The sequence below is a fragment of the Ambystoma mexicanum genome, chromosome 11 (assembly GCF_040938575.1).
Source record: "Ambystoma mexicanum isolate Mex_15411 chromosome 11, UKY_AmexF1_1, whole genome shotgun sequence".
NCBI lineage: Eukaryota > Metazoa > Chordata > Amphibia > Caudata > Ambystomatidae > Ambystoma > Ambystoma mexicanum.
In genome coordinates, this window is record NC_090934.1 from 1,481,418,563 (window position 1) to 1,481,443,163 (window position 24,601).

The following is a 24,601-nucleotide window of genomic DNA, read 5'->3' on the forward strand; positions in this document are numbered from 1 at the left end:
GATCCAATCTCTTGTGAATGGAGGACACAGTGCAGTAGTCAAGGCCGCTCAAGAGCAGATGTGGGCAGAGGTTCTGTAGGGAACATGGATCCAATCTCTTGTGAATGGAGGACACAGTGCAGTAGTCAAGGCCGCTCAAGAGCAGATGTGGGCAGGGGTTCTGTAGGGGACATGGATCCAAACTCTTGTGAATGGAGGACACAGTGCAGTAGTCAAGGATGTGCAAGAGCAGATGTGGGCAGAGGTTCTGTAGGGGACACAGATCCAATCTCTTGTGAATGGAGGACACAGTGCAGTAGTCAAGGCCGCTCAAGAGCAGATGTGGGCAGAGGTTCTGTAGGGAACACAGATCCAATCTCTTCTGAATGGAGGACACAGTGCAGGAGCCAAGGCCGCTCAAGAGCAGATGTGGGCAGAGGTTCTGTAGGGGACACAGATCCAATCTCTTGTGAATGGAGGACACAGTGCAGTAGCCAAGGACGCTCAAGAGCAGATGTGGGCAGAGGTTCTGTAGGGGACACGGATCCAAACTCTTGAGAATGGAGGACACAGTGCAGTAGCCAAGGACGCTCAAGAGCAGATGTGGGCAGAGGTTCTGTAGGGGACATGGATCCAATCTCTTGAGAATGGAGGACACAGTGCAGTAGCCAAGGCCGCTCAAGAGCAGATGTGGGCAGAGGTTCTGTAGGGGACACGGATCCAAACTCTTGTGGATGGAGGACACAGTGCAGTAGCCAAGGCCGCTCAAGAGCAGATGTGGGCAGAGGTTCTGTAGGGGACATGGATCCAAACTCTTGAGAATGGAGGACACAGTGCAGTAGCCAAGGCCGCTCAAGAGCAGATGTGGGCAGAGGTTCTGTAGGGGACACGGATCCAAACTCTTGTGGATGGAGGACACAGTGCAGTAGCCAAGGCCGCTCAAGAGCAGATGTGGGCAGAGGTTCTGTAGGGGACATGGATCCAAACTCTTGTGAATGGAGGACACAGTGCAGTAGCCAAGGCCGCTCAAGAGCAGATGTGGGCAGAGGTTCTGTAGGGGACACAGATCCAATCTCTTGTGAATGGAGGACACAGTGCAGTAGCCAAGGACGCTCAAGAGCAGATGTGGGCAGAGGTTCTGTAGGGGACACGGATCCAAACTCTTGAGAATGGAGGACACAGTGCAGTAGCCAAGGACGCTCAAGAGCAGATGTGGGCAGAGGTTCTGTAGGGGACATGGATCCAATCTCTTGAGAATGGAGGACACAGTGCAGTAGCCAAGGCCGCTCAAGAGCAGATGTGGGCAGAGGTTCTGTAGGGGACATGGATCCAAACTCTTGAGAATGGAGGACACAGTGCAGTAGCCAAGGCCGCTCAAGAGCAGATGTGGGCAGAGGTTCTGTAGGGGACACGGATCCAAACTCTTGTGGATGGAGGACACAGTGCAGTAGCCAAGGCCGCTCAAGAGCAGATGTGGGCAGAGGTTCTGTAGGGGACATGGATCCAAACTCTTGAGAATGGAGGACACAGTGCAGTAGCCAAGGACGCTCAAGAGCAGATGTGGGCAGGGGTTCTGTAGGGGACATGGATCCAAACTCTTGTGGATGGAGGAAACAGTGTAGTAGCCAAGGATGCGCAAGAGCAGATGTGGGCAGAGGTTCTGTAGGGGACACACATCCAATCTCTTGTGAATGGAGGACACAGTAGTATCTGGACACATGGGGAAGCAAGGAAACGGTGTAAACGAATGGCTTCAGAACAGCTGCAAGTAATAGGGCCGTCAGCAGCTGTAGCTAAACCAGAAAGGCAGGACCAGATGCATTCTTCTCACAAGAGGACTTGGTAATACTTCAGATCCAGAACCATAAATTACTAACCCAGTGGTTATCGGAGGCTGGGGGCACAATACATAACGCTTTCAAACAGAAGCCTGAAAACTAAGTAAACATTTGTAAAAACTTCAAAGTCAGAATACCTGCGTTTTTTCCTTTTCCTCCTCCTTGCGGCTTCGATTTCTCCAGCGGTGTCATCTTCATCTACGGCTTGAGAGTCCACCTCTGATCTTTGTGTCTTTGCTGTTGTGCCAAGTATCTTGGGCAGGGTGTCTTCCTGTCGCTCCTGGTGTTTTTTGTCTGTCTTCATTTCGCTTCCTGCGTCAGTTGGATCTGCCAGGGGAAGTGGTGAATGGTCCCCATCTGGCCTTTCTCTGCTTTCGGACTCAGACTCTGAGTCCACCACTTCTTCATCCTCTGCATCATCGTCTTCTCCGGAATCATCCTCGGATCCATCTCCGTCCTCAGAGTCCTCGTTCATCCCACCTGAAGCTGCCAGAGAGTTTTAATAATTGTTATCATAGTTAGTGTGGTACACATGTGGCTATAAAACATACGACATGGTCAAGCCTTTAGAGGTCGCAGGCAACGGTTCTACGTGTTTTTACAGTCCAACTTTTCACTGCTGATTTAGCATCCATTTTTTTACCAATAATTTCACCCCCAAAATGCAGGGGGAGATCTCCCACCACTCCCACCACTCTCCCCTCGCCATATTGCCTTACCCAAACACCCCCCTACATTTTGCTCATTTCATAGATCACAATGACTTTAGGGTGGGGGTAGGAGTCTTGAATTGCCACCCATGATGGCAAAACGGGAGAGTGTTATTAGACGTCATAGCAAGGCTTACCCGGCCTTATACCAGCATTCTACGTAAGTTTTGTTTATTTAGTTTATTTCTGTATTTCATGTGTTGACAGCACCGCAACCCGCGGGTATCGCGGTGCCGGTGCATCTTTAGAGAGATACAACAATAACAGACAATCGCCCGTTACTAGAACACAGTGGATACAAAGTTTGTAGGAGCCTTGCAGAGTCTTCTCTATTTATTGTTTTACATACAGGAGGAACAATGCTCTTTTGAACACAAAAGAACGTACAATAGATAAGAAGTCAGATTTGACGGGAAGCATTGATCTGGGTTTGAGGGACATTCTGACCAGGATGTGGAGGGGAGTAAATGGAACAGTCACCAGGGACAATACAGAAGTGGACATACATAGATTAAGTACAACCAACATTGGACATTTTTAAGTGCAGGAAGGCGGTACGGCCAGCTGTGCTCGGGACGTGACCATGATGGATGAGGTGCGAGAATGGAGGCAGAGGAAAAAAGGGACAGAGGCAGGTTAGAGGCGAGGGAAAATGTTAGCCATCAGGCAGATGAGATGTAGGTTAAGAGGGTAACTCGGAGGCAAGGAGGTGGGCTTTTAGTTTTGAACAAATCCGCGTGGACTGTTTCTCGGATGTCCAGGGGAGAAGAATTCCATGCAAGTGGAGCAAGAAGAGAGAACGAGAAAGTAAGCGAGAGGAACCACAGGGGGGGCGAGGAGCCACAAGGGTAGTCGAGGAGGCAGTGCAGAGATTATAAGAAGCAGGGGTGCTGCTAGGTCTGGAAAAGATCCGGGGCTACATTAATGTCGGGTTCGTCTGGACTCGGGGCTAGCTAGCCTTTTGGTTGTAGCCCCCAAGCTTCTATCCGGGGCTACAACCAAAAGACCTGGGGCTATAGCCCCTGAGATACCCCCTAGCAATGCCTCTGATAAGAAGGCTTATAGAGTTGGATAGAGGAGGCTAGATACAGTGGTGCCTTACCCTGGATAGATTTGTGAAGCAGGAGAAAAAAAGTTAATCTGGCCCAGTTTTGCATCATCAGCCATCCAGCCCGGCGATGGTACGAGGACGAAGGTGTGAAGTGAGGAAGTTGAACGAGAGTCCTGGTAGAAAAAGTTATTGATCTTGTCAAGAGGACAGAAAGCAGAGTTAGGGAGATCAAAGAGGATTCTGGCAGAGTAGTCCAGTGTCGAGAACAGAAGAGTGGTTAAGAGATTGTAACGCTCACCTGATTCTCGCAGAGGTGCCGGTCTTGACTGGGCAACTACCGTATCTTCAAAGGTGATGTGTAGCACCCGGTTGGTTCTTTGGGCTGGACCTCTGTGCACTGTATGCCTGACGTGTAGAGTAAGATGTCTGCAGATAGAAAATATTGGGTTAATGAACTGGGGTTATTGGGGTGTCCCTATCTCTTTCCTCTTCTCCTTTCCTGTAGACCTCCAAAGGTTAACGCTCTCACCTTAGGTAAGTGAATGCCGAGCTCTCCATCTGCCTCGGGGCAGGGTGCTGTAACCAGTTTCTTCACTGGATAGGTAGGGCAGGCCTCTTGACTTCAGAGGACTGCTGTCCGTCGTTTACTGCACGAACGGTAAGTTTCGAGTCATTCAAATGTCTTTAAAGTCTTTAGTAATGATGTCTCTTGTTTTGCAGGGTTCCGGCGATGGCAGATGACGGGCTGAAGTGAGTTGAAGATGGAGCCCGTGTGATGAATGGAAGCGCCTGGAAGCACGTAAGTAAGCGCTTGTTGCCTGCTTCACGATGCGCTCTAACTGCCTTTTATTTTGCAGGTACGAGTTCGTAGCGGCTGCAGGGTGCCGGAATACCCACTGGGTTAGATGTGGAAAGGAGTAATGGCACGTGAGTATTAAAGTTCCCCAATGTCTTTAAACGCACCTTGTTTTGCCTTTCAGATGCGGGATGCAGCGCCGAAGGCCTCCGGAGCGTGCGAAGAGTTGGTAAGCTTTTGTCTTTCAGATGCCGGAATGCTAACCTGTTCTTTCTTGTCTTTATAGGTGTTGCTGAAGACTGGATTCAGGATGGTAAGCCTTTTTCCTTAGGCCCAGGACCGGATGCAGAAGACACGATGAGCGTTCTGCTGCAGAGGGTGCAGAATAACGCAAAGCAAGATTCATCCACCGGGTGTGGTTTAAATAGCCTCCTGTAGTGCTTAGGTGTCTCCTTCCACAGCCACGCCTAAGTAAGAAAAGAGTTCCTGGTAAGAAAAGAGTTCCTGCCTTCCAGAAGAGTTCCAGTGTTCTGAATCTAGGGAGTGGCTCCAGACCCACCCAACAGGAAAAGTAGTTCCAAACAGAAGAGGATCAGAGGCTCAACTGGCAGGTAAGTAAGCAGCATGGTCTGCTGCAGGTAAGTCCACCCAAGCATTATGAGCCCGGCGCTTCCAGCGCTGGGCATATTTATGAGCCTGGTGCCACTGGCGCCAGGACTGGGTCCAAAAGGTCCCAATTGGGACTGGTTGGCACTCGGAACCTGGGTTATGGATCTGCTTCCAAGGGAGTTGGGAAAACCCTGACCTTTTGGAAGCAGAGATCATGACAGTACCCCCCCTCAAGGCCCCTCCCAAACCGGGCTTCTCCGGGGGTTTTGGCTTGTCAGGAAATGTTCGGTGAAATCTTTTGATTAGGCGAGGAGCGTGGACATATTCAGCAGGTTCCCAGGATCTCTCTTGGGGGCCGTAGCCTTTCCAGTCAATTAGATAGAATAGTTTAGATTTGGAGATCTTGGAGTCCAGAATGCTTTTGACTTCAAACTCGAGTTCTCCATCAACTAGGATAGGTTTTGGAGATTTGGTTAGTCGGGTTTGAGGTTGCACGGGTTTTAATAGAGAGACGTGGAAGACCGGATGTATCTTCATGTGCGGGGGCAATTCCAACTTGACCGCTACTGGGTTTACTATGGTAGTGATGGAATAGGGACCAAGGTATCTTGGGTTGAATGTGCGTGGCCCTTTTAGAGATAGATATTTGGTGGATAACCAGACTTGATCCCCTACTTGATAGTGAGGGGCTTCCTTCCGATGTTGATCTGCTCCTTTCTTGTATTGTTCTTTAGCCCTTTGAAGGTGAGAAACAGCTTCCTTAAAGGCTTGGGTGATTGTAGAATGCAGGTAGTCTACTGCTGGTGTTTCAAGATCTTGGAGGGGATCCAAGTCTGAGGTTCGAGGGTGACTGCCGTACAAAAGAAAAAACAGGGTTTTCCCAGTTCCCGAACGGACAAAGTTATTGTAGGCATACTCGGCTATCCAAAGGATATCTTTCCAAGTTTTTTCAGTTTGTTGCAGCATGCAGCGTAAATACTGTTCCACAGTTTGATTGGTCCTCTCGGTTTGTCCGTCGGTCTGAGGGTGGTGACTGGTCGATAGTCTCACATCAATTTGAGCCGACCGACAGCAACTTCGCCAAAAATGAGAAATAAATTGACTACCTCGATCCGAAATTAGAACCGAAGGAAAACCGTGCAGTCGGACGATGTTTTCGAGAAATTCTCGGGCCAGAGTTGCTGCTGTTGGCAAGCCTTTGAGCGGAATGAAATGCGCCATCTTGGAGAATAAGTCCACGATTACTAGAATCGTATTGTATCCGGAGCATGGAGGTAGATCGGTGATGAAGTCCATAGAAAGCGTATGCCAAGGGCGAGGTGGGATGTCAATAGGGCGTAAGATGCCTGCTGGTCTTTCCTTTTGACTCTTGTTTTGGGCGCATACTCCACAGGACATTATAAAGTCTCTGATATCTTTTTTCCAAGACGGCCACCAGAAGTAGCGCTTGATCTTTTCTGAGGTCTTGGCTATACCGGGATGACCTTCCATTAAAGAGTCGTGATAACAAGAGATTACTTTTTTCTGTAAATCTGTGCTGGGTAGGTATAATCGTTCTTGGAAATACAATAAGTTGTCCTTTACTGCAAAGTCCTTTCCCTGCAGATGCCAATTCTGTATGTCTGCTGGAGTTACAAGTTGCCTGGCTTTATCCTTAACTTCCTCTATGGATTCTGTGGCGATTACACCCAGAATTCTTTGTTCGGGAATGATTGGTACAGGTTTAGGGTTGATCAAGTGTTCTTCCACTCCCATCCGAGAAAGGGCATCGGCTTTACCGTTCTTTGTACCAGGTCGATAGGTAATTATGAAGTCAAACTCGGCAAAGAATAATGCCCAACGGAGTTGTCTAGAGGATTGGGCTTTTGCGGTTTTCAAATATTGCAGGTTTCGGTGATCCGTAATCACAGTAACGGTGTGTCGGGCCCCCAGCAGATAATGCCGCCAAGCCTTAAAGGCAGACTTGATAGCCAGAAGTTCCTTGTCAGTAATCGTGTAATTGACTTCAGGAGGCGAGAATTTGCGGGACCAAAATGCCACGGGATGCAACTGATTGGTTACCGGGTCCTTTTGTGATAGAACTGCCCCCATGGCAAGGCTTGAAGCATCAGTTTCCACGATGTAGGGGAGTTCGGGGCGAGGGTGTTTTAAGATTGATGCAGAGATAAATTTAGTCTTCAAATCCTGGAAAGCTTGTTCCGCCTCGGTAGACCATTCAAAACGTTTGTTTTTCTTTAACAAGGCAGTGATGGGCTGGACTATTCGAGAGAACTCGGGGATAAACCTGCGGTAAAAGTTAGCGAAGCCTAACATGCTTTGCACACCTTTTACGGAGGATGGTGATGGCCATTTGAGAACTGCATCGACCTTCTTTGAATCCATACGCACTCCGCCAGGTGATAATATGAATCCCAAGAATTCAACTTCAGTCACGTTGAAAACACATTTTTCCAACTTAGCGAAAAGTTTGTGTTGACGCAATCTTTCGAGGACCATTTTCACGTGTTTCCGATGTTCAGATTCCGATGAAGAATAAACGAGAATGTCGTCGATGTAAACAACAACACACACATCTATGAGCTCTCTGAGGACATCGTTCATAAAATATTGAAAGGCGGCCGGGGCATTGCAAAGTCCGAAGGGCATGACCTGATATTCAAATAGCCCATACTTGGTGCGGAAGGCCGTCTTCCATTCATCGCCCTCTTTTACTCGTACCAAGTGGTAAGCTCCTCTAAGATCCAGCTTTGTATATATGCATGCTTTTCTGACTTGGTCCAGGAGTTCAGGGATCAAAGGTAACGGATATCTATTCTTAACGGTAATCTGGTTCAGGGAGCGATAATCGATACAAGTTCTAAGGTCTCCTTCCTTTTTTGGAACGAAGAACAAAGCTGAAGAAGCAGGGGCCTTGGAAGGACGAATAAACCCATTTGCCAGGTATTGATCCAGGTATTGTCGAAGGTGAAGGTTCTCAGGCTCGGTGAGGGCATAAATTCTACTACAAGGAGGAGTAGATCCAGGTATCAGGTCTATCTGGCAGTCATAAGACCTATGAGGAGGTAGAGAATTAGCCTGCTCCTTCCGGAAAACATCTTGGTATTCTAGGTATTCGGGAGGTAACTGGGGAGTCTCTGAAGAAATTGCTGCCAGTGCAACACCAGGTGGAGGGTGACAAGTAGAGACACATTCTGGAAACTGGACCGTTCTTGCTCGCCAATCGATCAGAGGATTGTGTTTCTCTAACCAAGGTATTCCTAGAATAATCTGAAACTGAGGGGCCTTGATCACATCGAACACGATCTTCTCATGGTGTCCATCTTGACTTACTAGCGTCACCTCTTGAGTGGTATGCGTTACTGGCCCGGAGGCTATCTCCGTACCATCCACCGTAGTAATGACGTCCTTTACAGCCTTGGGACAAAGAGTTAGATTCATCCTCAAAACCATTTCATGATCCACATAATTGCCGATGGCACCGCTATCGACGTAAGCTTCAATTGCATGTAATCGATCCGGATTATCAGGGCTAATGAGGACCATAGGTATCACAAAATGCGAGGTCACGGAACTGGTTTTCACGCTCGGCAAGAGGACCTCTATTCTTGTCGGGCAAGGTCGTTTCCCTGCTCAGAGTTTGTAACTTTGGCAACTGCAGCTCCTACTGCCTTCTTGGCAGGTTTCACCGGACAGTCTCGAAGAAAGTGCCCTGAGTTTCCGCAATATAGGCATAATTGCAACTGTTTTCTCCTTTCCCGCTCCCTTTGTGTTAGAGGACCTTTCAGACCCCCTATTTGCATGGGTTCCCCGGAGTCTACTCCTTTGGAAGGAGTTGGCGGTTTGGAAAATACTCGAGCATCAAACTTGGAACGATCGGCCTTCCTGTTCTGCAGTCTGTGATCTATTTGAACAACCAAGTCTATATAATCCGAACAGTCTTGTGGGGGATTCACTACTTGGGCTAAAACGTCTTTGAGTTCTCCACGTAGACCTCTATAAAACAGCGTAATCCCTTTGTCTTCAGGCCATTGAGTTTCCACTACTAGTCTATTGAAAGATGCAATATAAGCCAAAAGGTCTTGATTACCCTGTCGCAACGAAAGAAGCTCATTGTCCAAGGCCTGCCCCTGTGAATGTCTTGCGAACAGTTTTTCCATACTAAGCTGAAAGGCTTGAAAATCATGGAGAACCGGATCATCTTGATTAACTAGAGGGATTAACCAGTCTGCCGCATTGCCACTAAGGTACGAAAGTACAAAAGCTACTTTAGCTTGATCAGTTGGAAAGGCTGCTGGCTGGCATAAGAAGTGCAACCGGCACTGATTGATAAATACTGCAAACCTCTTTGGGTCACCAGAAAACCGTTCGGGCGGAGCCAGAGGTACATTCCCAGGTAGGTTGATCTGCACTGGATTCATAGAGGATGTTGAAGGAAGATTTGCCCCTGATGCGGGTAACGGGGTCTGTCCGGCTTGTGACTGTAGCAATTGTCTAGCAAGATTGTCTGTTCTCTCCTTGGAAATAATTAGTTCCCTTCTTAGAGCATTCGTTTCCTGACGAGCTGCATGCACTTCTGCCCTTAGTTCCCCAAGTAACCGGGCTAGGGGGTCAGTATCCGAGGTTTCCCTAGCGCCTGGGCGAGAGTTTTGCGGTAGGCTTTGCGTTCTGTAACGCTCACCTGATTCTCGCAGAGGGGCCGGTCTTGACTGGGCGACTACCGTATCTTCAAAGGTGATGTGTAGCACCCGGTTGGCTCTTTGGGCTGGACCTCTGTGCACTGTATGCCTGACGTGTAGAGTAAGATGTCTGCAGATAGAAAATATTGGGTTAATGAACTGGGGTTATTGGGGTGTCCCTATCTCTTTCCTCTTCTCCTCTCCTGTAGACCCCCAAAGGTTAACGCTCTCACCTTAGGTAAGTGAATGCCGAGCTCTCCATCTGCCTCGGGGCAGGGTGCTGTAACCAGTTTCTTCACTGGATAGGTAGGGCAGGCCTCTTGACTTCAGAGGACTGCTGTCCGTCGTTTACTGCACGAACGGTAAGTTTCGAGTCATTCAAATGTCTTTAAAGTCTTTAGTAATGATGTCTCTTGTGTTGCAGGGTTCCGGCGATGGCGGATGACGGGCTGAAGTGAGTTGAAGATGGAGCCCGTGTGATGAATGGAAGCGCCTGGAAGCACGTAAGTAAGCGCTTGTTGCCTACTTCACGATGCGCTCTAACTGCCTTTTATTTTGCAGGTACGAGTTCGGAGCGGCTGCAGGGTGCCGGAATACCCACTGGGTTAGATGTGGAAAGGAGTAATGGCACGTGAGTATTAAAGTTCCCCAATGTCTTTAAACGCACCTTGTTTTGCCTTTCAGATGCGGGATGCAGCGCCGAAGGCCTCCGGAGCGTGCGAAGAGTTGGTAAGCTTTTGTCTTTCAGATGCCGGAATGCAGTGTGAAGACCACCGGAGCGCACGAAGAGTAGGTAAGCCTTTGCCTTTCAGATGCCGGAATGCTAACCTGTTCTTTCTTGTCTTTATAGGTGTTGCTGAAGACTGGATTCAGGATGGTAAGCCTTTTTCCTTAGGCCCAGGACCGGATGCAGAAGACACGATGAGCGTTCTGCTGCAGAGGGTGCAGAATAACGCAAAGCAAGATTCATCCACCGGGTGTGGTTTAAATAGCCTCCTGTAGTGCTTAGGTGTCTCCTTCCACAGCCACGCCTAAGTAAGAAAAGAGTTCCTGGTAAGAAAAGAGTTCCTGCCTTCCAGAAGAGTTCCAGTGTTCTGAATCTAGGGAGTGGCTCCAGCCCCACCCAACAGGAAAAGTAGTTCCAAACAGAAGAGGATCAGAGGCTCAACTGGCAGGCAAGTAAGCAGCATGGTCTGCTGCAGGTAAGTCCACCCAAGCATTATGAGCCCGGCGCTTCCAGCGCTGGGACTGGGCATATTTATGAGCCTGGTGCCACTGGCGCCAGGACTGGGTCCAAAAGGTCCCAATTGGGACTGGTTGGCACTCGGAACCTGGGTTATGGATCTGCTTCCAAGGGAGTTGGGAAAACCCTGACCTTTTGGAAGCAGAGATCATGACAGAGATGCTTGGCGGTGTTGAAAGCAAGGAAGTGCCTGATTTTCCTAATAATTAGGAGGTTGAGGCCAGCTGCTGTTCCAGTTTTGGAGATGAAAGTAGAGAAGGTGTGAGACGGGTCATAGATGACGCTGAGGTTTCCTGTTGAAGTAGAGTAGGGGAGAGTGTCAGGTGGGAACAAGATAGGCAGACGAAGAGAGAGAGAGAGCTTTTGGCAGGGAAGAAGAGTACATCTGTTTTGGTAGAGTTTAACATTAGAGAGTGTGAAGCCATCCAATATGCAGAGAGACAGTTGGACATGTTGATAGAAAGATAAGAGGAGAGTTCAGGAAAAGAGAAGAAAATTTGAGTGTCATCCTCGAAGTGTTAGTACGATAAGGATATTAGTGCCCCAAGAGCAGAGGTCTAGAGTGTAAGGAGGAGAGGACCCACGATAGAGCCTTGTGGAACACCAACAGTTAGAGGAGCGAGTTGAGAGGTGTTGTTGCTCCAGGAGACAGAGAATTGGCAAGGTGCAAGGTAGGATTCAATCCAGGCAAGGGCTTGATCACGAATCCCAACAAGAAAGAGTATTAAGGAGATCACAGTGATCGACAGTGTCAAACAGCAGACAGATCAAGGAGAATTAGGATATAGGATGTGTTGGAGTGCTTAGCAGAGGCAATGAAGTTGGAGACATTCATGAGAGCAGTTTCTGTGGCGTGACAGGGGGTCTTGAAGGTTGTGAATGTCTGCAAAATTGGTAATACGGTTCAACACAACCCTTTAGAGTACTTTAGAGTAGTGCGGAAGGAGAGATACAGGGCGAAGGTTAGCCGGTAGGTTCAGGTCAGCCCCTTGCTTTTTTACGAGAGGGATGACTGTGGTTGTTTTGAAAACAAGAGGGAAAGCAAGCAGAGTCGAAGGACAGGTTGAACAGTTCAAGGTTTGTGGACCTATATGGGCAATATGCTTGACTAGCTGAGGACTAAGAGGGTCTGATGGGACACAAGAGGGTGTCCTTCATCAATAGAGATAGCACTTCATCAGTATTGGTGTGACTAAAGTGGGAGATGGAGGCAGAGGATGATGGTCGAGTAGGTGGAGTGTAGAATATAGTAGGAGGGAGTGTGGGGAAGGTCAGGAGAGTCTCCAATGTTGGTAATTTTTGCAGCCAAGTATTCAGGTAGGTCATTAGCTGTGAGAGTGGAGTTGACAGTCATAGACTTAAGAGGAGAAAGGAGTGAATTTAGGGTGCGCTGTAGCCAGCAAGGATGGTTGGAGTGAGAGTCAATGAGGGTTGGGTAGAATTCCCTTTTAGCTCTATCAAGAGTGGACTTGAGAGACATCAGGGCAGAGGAGTAGAGTTGCAGGTCCTCGTGCAAGTGAGTACACCTTCATTTGCGCAACAGCCGACACATGTCTGTGCAGAAAGCATATAAATGGGGTGACCCACGGTTGAGGATGCTGAGACTTAGGGGTGAAAGTAAGCAGTGGGAAGTGAGAGGAGAATGTGTCATATAGTGGAGATTGGAAGCTGGAGAAGCCAGTGCTGGTGGAAGAGTCATCAGGTGTGAAGGAGGAGAGTGAGGCCTGTAGGTCGGAGAGAAAGGGGGGTGGGGGGAGTGGGGAAATGGCAGAAGGTTTACATTTTCCTTTAGTAATAGGTGAAGCAAGATCAGAGGATGGAAAGGAGACGGTGGTGGAAACAATTGAGTGATCACATAGGGATTGTGTGACAGAAGTATTAGTGGCTGAGAAAGAGGTGGAGATGAATAAGAGATCCAAAGAGTTACCCCCTGTGTGGGTAGGTAGGTTATGGATAAAGTGGAGAGCGTGGTCACCAAGAAAAGGCTAAAGTTCAGATTTCTGAGAAGTGGTTGGAGAGGAAAGGTTAAAGTCACCTAAGAGAATGAGGTGATGTTTAGTGGAAAGATAATCAAGGAGTTGCCCAAGATCACCAAAGAATGGTCCCGTGGGAACAAGAGGGTGACAGATGTAGATGATGTGAACTGATTGAGGCAGAGCAATATTAGAGATGGTGAATTCAAAAGAGGTAGGAGAGGACGTGGCATTGGAGATTTGTGAGGCATCAAGACGGGAAGAGAGCAGGTGTCCAACGCCTCCACCTCTGCCAGTCAGTCGAGGAGAGTGAACAAAGGATAAGGTGGAGTTGTGTAGGGTCACCAGAGTGGCAGTGTCGGATCCAGAAAGCCAGGTTTCAGTGATAGCAAGAAGGTCTAGGGGAGGAGAGCTGCAGTGAAAGTAGTCTGTGATTAAGGGAGTTTTGTTGCACACAGACTGAGCATTACAGAGGGCAATGTTCAGTTGCTGAAGTAAGGAAGAGTAGAGAAGTTCAGTCTCAGAGGAAGAGAGGCGAGGCGGATAGGTGTTATAGGAGGTAGGGTTAGCTCGTCGGCTTTGTTTGTTGGAAGGAGGTGGAAGAGAGATGGAGTAGTGGGAGTTTCGAGTTGTGAGATTTATAATAGGGATAGGAAAGGAGCAAGTTGCAGCGTGATTGGAGAAAGCTTAGGGAGAGGCGAGTGGAAGGAGCAGCAGGAGGAGCAGGAGTGAATGCATTATCTGCGAGTATCACAGTGTGGAGAGAAAGTACAGTAATTAGGACGCTTTGGGTACTCACAGGTGCAACAGGGAGATAGCCTATGGCAAAGAGACTGGTCAAGGGCTGGTCTCCACCTTTCACTGTTCCATCTAGCAATCTTAGTTGTATTTGGTGTATGTGACTCTTGAAGGCAACATTGTCAAATTCCACGTATCCTTATTAAGCAATTGTACGACTATTTTGCTCTCTGACCCCTCACACGTTGCTTGAACACATTTGTATAGTTTCTCAATGATACATATTGTTTTTGAATTGCTATACCACATTCAAGTATGGTTCACATCCTAGAAAATCATAATTAAAATATAAAAAATGATGATGTTTCTGGTGGGAGCTGTGAACAAGTGGTGAGAAAATGACTGAGGGAGTGAACAAAGAGGGACATAGACCAGGGACAAAAACAAAACAAAAATCAAAAACGGGTGACTTACAAAAGTAGCTTTAACTTAAGGTAGTAAGTGATTTAAACCATAGAGAAGTACTATACAAATATAAAAACATGACCTAATGTATGGGGCACTGCAGGGAGTAGTGAGGTGGGTAGGGAGAATTGGGTTGGAGCGAGGAGGAGCGACCCGTTTTGGCCAGCAGGTGAAGTTTAAGCTGATCTTTGAAGAGATCTGCATTTGGTCTGGTTTGGATTGTGATGGGCAGCGGGTTCCAGTGGAGCAGGGTGACTAGGCAGAAAGTTGATTGGAGGCCCCGGGGGGCATGGGACAGGGAGGTTGGGTGCAGAGAAAGTGGGGAGGGAAGTAGATGGTTAGTAGACAGAGATACAATCACCCAAGTACCGAGAAGCAAGGGCCTTGATAGCTTTGTAGACAAGGAGAAGAAGCTTGAAGGGGAGCGATTGTGCATGGAGAGCTATCCAGCACGGTGCCAGTGGGGAAGGACCTGGGTAGTGTGTAGAGAGTGCGAGTAGAGAAGTTGAGGACTTTGACAGAGGGAGGAGGGAGGACAGCGGAAGGCCAAAGAGTAGTCCAGTTTGCTGAACACACGGGTAGAGACTGACATTTTTGTAGAGTGGCAAGTGAGAAATTTACTTATTTTCTGAATGTTGAGAAGGTTAATACAAGCAGCAGTGGTAGTGATGCTTTGTTACTGTCGGAGGTCGCTAGCAAAGAGGACCCCAAAGCTGTGAACTACGAGAGCGAGGGAGCAAGAAGTTCTGGCAGGAAAGCGGTAGGAGAAGGGAGGGGATGGGTATTGTTGGAAGCTGGGAGAAAGAGGACTTCCATTTTCGAAAGAGTTCAGCATGAGGCAGCAGAGAGACATCCAGTGATGGGTTGTAGTGAGACAGTCCATATATTTTTGAGTGTTGTCAGTAAAAAGTGATAATGAAAACCAATGGACGAGATAGGACTACCATGGGCAAGGGTAAAGAGCATGAAAAGAAAAGGTCCAAGGCAGATCATTGGATGATGCCAACAGGCACAGAAGTCAAGTCAGAGGTTTGTGGGTTCCAGAAGATTTTAAAGGAGTGACCTTCGATGTAGGAGACAATGCAGAGCAGACTTGTAAACCCAAGGTCCTGGTGTACAGGAGGGCGGAGCGACCTCTGACGGGCCCATGGGATCAGAGCTCACCCTCAAGTACTTTTAAGACAAGATAGCTGCACCTTTAGGAGGATGGGGTGCAGGATTCTCTTACTCCAACACAGATCAATAAGGACAACTCAGTAGTTTGGCAAAGGGAAGTCCGTTTAATGACAAGTACAAAAAAGCGGGGAAACAAATGGAAATCAACAGTGATGCGATCGCCTGTCTCGCTTCAACTCCCAAATTCTTCATTCAGACAGCAATAGTTATAGTACATTCTCGTCATCATTGACGTTTAACACTCAAAGTTTGTCATGCAATTCTATTGGTCGGGAAAGGTAACACAAGTATAGATGCTATATCTGCTTATGGTAACAGAGCATGAGGATTGGATAACTCTTATCGGGTGGGCGTCTACGCCCGTCCCTCTACAACACTCGTGATAGACGTCACTACAAGTACGACGTCTCATTGGTTCTACTAGCTATAGGACCCTAGATGATTTGGTCCATTGTGATTGGGTAGGTTACACCGCTAGACATAAATCTCCACTTTAATTAGCAGCATGCAGAATGGACACCCAGGTGCCTTGTGCCCCAAGATTCACCCTGCCTCCCTTCCATCAATCTGTACTTTTAGGGCTATGTGTCAATTAGTTGGCTAAGGATGGCCTCGAAACTGTAGCTTCTTATCAGGAAAAGTTATGGCATCCTCGGGTTGTGGGTGACATCAGACGTTGGTACCTCTTCGCGCTTGGCTGGTCATGTGTCTGTTGACCGTGAATCTGCTTCATTTTCCTTCTTTTCATGTATTTGATTCTTTCTTAGCCTTGCCACCTGCCTGGGCCTCCTTCTCGACCTTCACGGGGCAGGCTGCTGTGCTCTGAAGTTTAGATTCTTCGGAGTTGCCGCTCTCCTCCCTTCTTTGAGTTGACCTCGAATTCCCAGGCATGAGCTGCTTTGTGCTCAGTTTCGATTCCGCTCCTTCCTTCTGGCTTTAGCTGGAATATGAATCTCGCCCTTATTGGCCCCTTACAGCCTGGGCTTAATTCTGCTTTTACAAAATGGAGTCGCACTTGTATAATGTGCTCCATTGAGGTAGATATATAATTGGCGCTTGCCGCTCTATCCTTCTACTAAGCAATGCAAGCAGTATCGTTTCTTTAGCTTCTTGCATTCCGAGCCTATTTACAGGCATTTGTTAGTTGCATATTTTCATCTCACTTCATGGTTACGTTTCTTTATATATCAACATCGTTTCGTCTTACAAGTCCATTACATCATTATTCTTTACATTTCGTCCTTGTGTGTCATCTTTCAATTTTCGTTTATGTTCATTTGTACGTCTGTCCAGGCTTTTATGTTGTCACCATTCGCCTTCCATTAAGGCTCTATGGGTCTCTTCAGGGCCAGTCTGCAAGTAGTCTTCATTTTGTGTCAGCAGCTGGTACGGTTGTCTCAGCGGGTACCATGCTGCCCAAGGTTGTCTGGTTATAGGCACTTCAACAGGTATTGCTCTTCTGATGGGCACTGGGCAGAGTCCTAGTGCTGCTCTCTGTTGGATCATTTGTTCCTCATACGTCATATCTTGGCAAGTACGTTCCTGGTACCTCAAAATGGGGGCTGGTGTGCATGCCATGTCTGGGACCTCCTCTACACTTCTCCCTCTGGTCGGTTCATCGACCACTTCTGCTTCCTCCTTTGGATTCATCTTACTTGGTTCTTCTGCATCTTGTTCATCGTCTTCTGGGTTTGTACATGATGGTGTGAACGTGTGTTTCTTTGGAGTCCATATTTTTATTACTCCCTTCAAACCTCCTGCTGTTTTTATATGTTCGTCTTTGTTCCAGGTCATTAGCTGGCATTGTCCATTTGGGCTGCAGAAGATCCACTTGCCTTCATATTTTCCTAGTTTTCTGGGATACACAAACTTTGTTCCTTCTGGCGCAAATTTGCTGGCCATCACAAAGTCTCTTATTTCTTCATCAGTCAGGTCTCTGGGCTTCTATGCTGGTTTGACATTCATCGTGATCTTCATCCCAATGGCTTTCTTTGCAGTTTTCTGGCATTGTGTGATGATTATCTTGATAACACAAAATCCTAGTAGTATCATCAATAGCAGGGCTCCCAGACACTTGAATATGTCCGCCATCCATTGTGTGTCATGCCTGCTGGACATATCTCTGGACCGGGAACAACCTCTCCATACAGAATGAGTTACGCCCCCATAGAACCGCTAGACCGTTCTATTCGAAATGGAGGTGGTTCGATGCATTGCCAGGAAAATGACGTCTGCATTTTTCACGTCGTTAAATTCACGTGACTTAGTTCCGTCATGTGTGTCATGGCAGTACATACATAAGCAGCGTGGAAACGTCGATCGCTGCTTCTGATTAATTCATTTTTGGCGTTTTGTTGCTGAACTCTGGACCTGCGTCCTCGCATTCCCTTCAGCAACTTCTTTGGCCTTTTGTAGCGTGTTTTCCTCCACACGCTAATTCCTGGAGCCGTGTATCCTGTTTGCGTGCCAAATCTCCACGCGGACGCTGTCTTCAAGCGCGGCTGTCCTGGGCTGCGTGTATCCTGTTTGCGTGCCAAATCTCCACGTGGACGCTGTCTGCAAGCGCGGCTGCCCTGGGCTGCGTGTATCCTGTTCGCGTGCCAAATCTCCACGCGGAAACGCTGTCTCCAAGCACGGCTGTCCTGGCTACGTGTACGCTGTCGCGTGCAATCCTGCACATGGTTTTCTGAACTACTTTGAACCTTTGGTACCTGTGATAGTTAACAGGTGAACTTCTATTTTTTGTTCTTCGTGGGAAAGGAAGTTTTTCATGAACTTTTGGAAGGTGATTGTGCACAGTACTTTGGACGCTATCCTGTGGTGCACCAACCCGGTATCTAGCGTGAGCCTCGTGCCGTTCGGGATAAGTCTCCCTTACTAATCTTCCCCTCCTTTGTCGTTGGTTCAACTCCTGGTTTTCTTCAAGAGACTTTCGTTGAATACTTCAGTTTTTGCCATAAGGTCAGTGTTTTGAATTAATGCTAATACTGTGCTATCATAGTGAGTTGAGTTTGAGACAGTTCCTTATGATACTTTATCTATCCTAGGCTGACTTCCGATACAATACCCACGCCGTTTCCAGTGATCCATCTCTCTGCCTGTTTCATCAGTCAGAGAGTTGTATCATTTGGAAGGTCTAATTTGACTTACCTACTATCAAGTCGTGTGAAAAAGGATCCGGAAGAGCCCTACCAATTGTATCCTTTTTTGGTTACCGTATCCTTTTCAATTGTTACATTGGTGGTTTATGACAGAATCAGAAGCCATGGAGGGTACGGATCCTTTAACTGTTTTGACTCAGTTAATCACGGACTTGAGAAATGAAATGATTACGGCACAGGACATGCTACGGCATCAAATGGATGTTATGCAAGATGCCATGCATGCCACTCCTCAGGGAGCACAGGTTCCAGTAGCCACTGCATCTGGGACTACGACACCATCATTATCACAGGAAACTCTTGAAGTGGTTATGCCCACACAGTTTCCCTTGGCTCCCCCAGAAAGGTTCACAGGTGATCCTAAAACCTATAGAGCTTTTGTTAATCAGTGCCGACTCCATTTCCTTTGCCGGCCTAATTCGTTTCCCGACCTAACTACTAAAGCAGCATTCATGCTTTCCCATTTGGGGGGTACAGCTGCTGCTTGGGCTAATCTTTTATTGGAATCAAATAGCCCCTTGTTGTACGATTGTGATGATCTTCTGGCTGCTATGAGTAAAGTCTTTGATATGCGCTACGCTACTCAAGCCACAGATCTGGAGTTGCTGAATCTACAACAAGGCAGTCAATCTCTGTTGGCTTACATCGCCCGATTCAACCAATTAACAGCCGAAACCCAATGGCCTGAAGACAAGAAGACGGCTGTTTTCTACAAGGGTCTTTCAGAAGAACTCAAAGATGCCTTGTCCACGGTCCCAGTGGTTCCTACAGGTTTCTCAGAATTTCTTGATTTGATTCTACAAATTGATGCCCGAAGAAATGCTCGCAAAGGAGAGAGAAAACCTTTCCTGCATACACCGGTTCGTTCTGAGACACCGGCAGCTTCTTCGAATGATCCTGAACCAATGCAAATTGGTGCGGTGAGAGGCCGGTTGTCTAGAGCAGAAAGAGAGAATCGAAGAAAAAACAATTTATGTATGTATTGCAGTTCATCTGAGCATTTACTGGCGGCATGTCCTAAAAAACCAGTTAAGCCTTCGGGAAACGCCAAAACTCGACAGTAGCAGGAGTCCCTGTGTCGAGTGTTACATCGGACTCCATTACATTTCCAGCGCACGCACCTATAGCTGTTGAGAAGACTTTACGTTTTGATGATCAAGAATTGGTTTCCAAGGCTATGGTCGATTCTGGAGCCACTAATAATTACATCGATATCACATATGCCAAGAAATGTTCTATACCCCTTGTAGACAAGAACAAACCTGAAACTGTTAATACTGTGGATGGATCGGTCTTCATTTCCGGTATGGTAACTCAGGAGACTGTACCTATTCAGATGACTTTATTAAATGGTCATTTGGAGGAAATAGTCTTCGATGTCATTGCGGCTCCTCAGTACAAAATATTACTTGGACTTGCTTGGTTGACTCTTCATAATCCCACCATTGACTGGGTTACGGGATTGATCCAATATCCTTCCATTTTTTGCAATGAACATTGCTTTACCAGTCAGGTGGTGTCAAATAAATCACATATTTTGGCCTCTATGGAGGGACTTTCCACTATTAGTGTGGTACATCAGAGCGGTACACATATACCAAGTGAATATACAGATTTTGCTGATGTGTTTGACAAAGGCCAGGCAGAACAGCTGCCTCCACGTAGGCAGTATGATTGTCCAATTGAACTAATTCCTGGAGCTAAAATCCCTACTGGTCGAGTCTATTCTTTAACTCCCAAAGAAGATGTTGTCTTGAAAGAATACATCGATAAAGCTCTTGATATGGGATTTATACGGCCATCTCAATCGCCTGCTGCCTCTCCTTTATTCCGAAGAAAGAAGGAGATCTAAGGCCTTGCATTGATTACAGGGCTCTTAACGACATCACCATAAAGAATCGGTACCCTTTACCACTGATAAATGTTCTGTTAGATCAATTAGGAACTTCCAAGTACTTCTCTAAATTGGACTTGCGCAGTGCTTACAATCTGGTTCGCATTCGTGAAGGAGATGAATGGAAGACCACTTTTAAGATGCGGTACGGCCTTTATGAATATTTAGTGATGCCTTTTGGTCTTTGTAACGCTCCCGCCACATTTCAGTTCTTCATGAACGATATCTTCAGAGATATGATGGACCAATTCGTGGTGATTTACTTGGATGACATTTTGATATATTCATCGTCTTTTCCAGAACATGTTAAACACGTGTTAGCTGTCTTACGAAGACTCAGAGAGAACAAGCTTTTTAAGCCGAGAAATGTGTCTTTCATACACAAGAAGTGGAATTTCTGGGTTACGACATTACCAATCAAGGTGTTCGAATGAGTCGTTCCAAAGTGAAGGCCATATTGAATTGGCCCGTTCCACACAATGTCAAGTCATTACAGTCATTCCTAAGTTTTGCGAATTTTTATCGCAGATTTATTCGTTCTTTCTCCAAAACAGTGGCCCCATTGACAGCTTTAACTAGTTCCAAAGTTCCATTCTGTTGGAACCAGAATGCCCAAGCATCTTTTGAGATGTTAAAGGAAGCATTTACCACTGCACCTGTACTTCAACATCCTGATCCGGATTGTCAGTTTATTGTTGAAGCAGATGCTTCCAGTGTCGCTACAGGAGCTGTACTTTCGCAAGTTTGTGCAGAAACCAAGGAGGAGCATCCAGTTGCTTTCTTCTCACGCAAGCTTACCTCATACGAACAGAACTATACTGTTACTGAGCGGGAATTAGTTGCAATCAAGTATGCTTTCCGAGAATGGTGACATCATCTTCTTGGGGCCAAACATCAGGTGCTGGTGTACTCGGATCATAGAAATCTTCAGGCATTCAAAACTATGAAATGTCTTACAGCTAGACAGGCCAGATGACATGTCTTTTTTGCTCAATACAATTTCCAGATTACTTATCGCCCTGCCAGACAACATGTCAAGTCGGATGCATTGTCTCGCATCAGTGAAGAGGTGAAGGAAGAACCATCGGTGCAAAATAAGTTGTTGGCAGATCACGTGATATGTAGTTGTTCTGCACAACCTTCCATAAAAAACGAGTTACAGGAGTCGGTGAAACTAAATCCACAATTGATTCAGGGATTGAATGTTGATATATACAATGGTTTGCCTTTCAAACAAGGAGTACTCTATCTACCAACTGGTACCACTCGGAACAAGGCCTTCAGTTGGGGTCATGATTCCTTGATTGCAGCCCATCCTGGACAGAAGAAGACCCTAGAGTTGCTTAAAAGATGGTGTTGGTGGCCGTCCATAACACAAGATGTTATAAATTATGTTTCAACATGTTCTGTATGTATTCAATGCAAGAACACTCCTGGCAAACCAGTGGGTTTACTCCAGTCCCTACCTGTTCCTCAAAAACCATGGGAAATGATATCAATGGATTTTGTGGTAGAACTTCCAAGAAATAATGGCTACGATACCATATGGGTTGTGGTGGACTACTTTCCAAAATTGGCGCTTTTTATCCCCTGTATTGGTTTACCAACAGCTGCTGGTCTGGCTGATTTATTCATCCGGCATATATTCCGGTTTTTTGGCCTACCTTGTACAGATATCAGCAAAAAGAATTTCTGTGATTGGAATAGATATGGAAGGGTGTGAGTGGCGTACAGTATTGTGTACAAATGCCAATATCGCCCTAAGAGACTTAACAAATGAGGATCTCTTCTCAGATGCAGAGGGGGATGGTGAAATAGTAATGGAAATAGCGATGCCCTGTGACATTTTGATTCAGGCCAGGGAAATCCCCGTTTAGCTGATGGCAGTGGTAGGAGCACCGCCGTCATTCTTCGATGATGACATGAGGCTCGTACCAAATAATTTGTGGACAACAGGCCCCCATGATGTAGGGCTGTTGCATGGAGTACAACCTGTGATAATTAAACTAAAACAGGGAGCAATTCTACCCCGAGTGAAACAGTATCCATTGTCCTGTGAAGCTGAAGAAGGGATAAAAAAGACAATAAATGCACTACTAGCACAAGGGATCATAGTGCCTTCAAATTCACCATGTAACACATATTTACCCAATCAAGAAAGCAAAGGGAGGGTCTTGGAGGATGATACAAGATTTACGCCCCTTAAATGATGTAATTCAGAAAGAGTTCCCCTTGGTCCCGAACCCTGCATCAATACTATGTAGCATCCCAAAACAGGCATCACATTTCACGGTGGTTGACTTGAAAAACGCATATTTCTCCATCCCCCTGGCTGAAGAAAGTAGGTACTTGACAGCATTCACACTAGGGGGAAAGAGATACGAACATTGCAGATTACCACAGGGATACTGCGAGAGCCCGAGCATATTCAACCGCATATTACATGAAGACCTAGGGAACCTATCAGTTGAGAGCACCATAATTCAGTACGTAGACGATTTACTCGTCTGTGCACTGACAGGGGCTCACAATTTGGGTCACATTTTTGGAGAGCACTAAATTCGGCATTACTAATTGATGACAGGTTGTCTAGTGCTTATCACCCTCAAACGGATGGACAGACTGAGAGAGTCAATAGCACTATGGAACAATATCTGCGATGTTTGTGCCTGCAGTTTCAGTCAGATTGGCTCAATGTCCTGCCGGCAGCAGAGTTTGCCTATAATAATTCCTACCAAGAGACCCCCCTTACCTACATCCTCTCCTCAGGTGAGGGCTATGACTCATTGGGCGTCCCCTCATGCCACCCGGGCCCAGGTGGTGGAGGATTCACCTGCTGAACACATTGCCCACACATATTGAATTTAGCTAGGCCTCAGAAACCATTTTGTCTGACAAAGATGGTGTGAGCTCAGCGCACTGTAGTGCGGCCCCCACCCTTGGAGAGTTTCAATTATCCCTGTTGCCGCAGCACCCTGGCAGATCCGCTGTGAGCCCGTTCCCACGAACAAGACGGACATGAGCTAGCATAAGATACTAACACTGTAACATTTCACCTTCCGCAGTACATCGCTGCGCCCAGCATGACCCGGTCAGCGAGGCCTGGGTGATGGGAAGAACTGTAAAATGGTCATCCGATGAAAGCAGAAAAATACCCACATACGAATGCCAAAAACTACTCGTAATACGCGTAGTCTCTCCACAATTACTTCTACTAAAGAAATATGTAAAGATGTGTAATTATTGTAGAAACGCATGTTTATATGACACTAGCAATGAAGGATCCACGCTCCTGCAGGTGTGCACAAATGATGAAAAGCATTACGGGGGATAAATCTTTATATGCATCATTGAAAAACGTACACCCCGCAGCCCCGCGCCATAACTGAACTAATGCTGCTAGAGTGCAGGGGAGAATGAATGCAACTATACATAAGGCTCCTGTGAAAGACGCGTGCAAATGCGCCAGTCATGTGTGTATATCTAAGCCCTTATATGCCATTACCGCCACGCATGGTGGCGGGTCACGATCTTTATGCTCCCCGAACCACACTACTACCTAACTTAATGCAAATGTATATGCATATAACTAAATGCTGTAGTTGTTAAAATGTAATGTACTCGTAAGGTGCTCAGACTGGCTATATTCGAGAGACATGTAGTTAAGTTGAAATGTATGCTTTCAAGTGATCCAAATCAGTATTATAAGAATGTTTAAATGTTTATGATGTTCTCACCTAAAGTCGGCAACACACGAGAAAAATACCTTTGTGAATATGTGCAAGGCCATTTCCCCTCCCACCCTGCGAAGTCTGCCAAACCAGAGAGCTGAGGCCTGCGCCGCGCTGCTCCACCTCCCCCAACTAGGCTGGAGCCGCTTCAAAGATTTGTAGTCCCCTCTGCAGCACCCAAGGCCGCGGCCTGCCACCTGCATTATTTACAACCCAGCAGTAAACCTCCGCTTGAATACACAGATCCAAAGGCGCCCCTCTTAAACCCCACAACCCACCGGATCACCTTAGACTTATGACCCTGTGCAATGAAGACACCCAATACTGTGGCAACATACAGCGGCCCATTCATAATGACTTCTAACGAGACAGAAAGACATGTACCGCCCGTCCCATGCACGGAGACTTAGCCCCTCGACCTATGGTACCGGTCAACAGGACACTGGTAACCATGCACTGATGAATCACCATCAAACCCCTCACAAGGTGCATTCCTCCTGTGTTGCATTAACCTGTAGAATAACCTATTGATAGATTTACTAAAGAAGATAATATTGCAAT

The 24,601-nt window shown here is 46.9% G+C and overlaps 1 protein-coding gene across 4 annotated transcripts in view; it reads right to left on the reverse strand.

Moving 5' to 3' along the window:
- TTLL13 (tubulin tyrosine ligase like 13) overlaps positions 1-24,601 on the reverse strand; it is a 307,481-nt gene that overhangs the window by 230,500 nt on the left and 52,380 nt on the right. For all 4 annotated transcript variants that reach the window (XM_069625211.1, XM_069625212.1, XM_069625209.1 and 1 more), the window contains exon 2: positions 1,955-2,303. In XM_069625211.1, coding sequence (XP_069481312.1) covers positions 1,955-2,292 — 338 coding nt within the window. In that variant the 5' untranslated portion in view covers positions 2,293-2,303. The remainder of the gene's footprint in view (positions 1-1,954; positions 2,304-24,601) is intronic.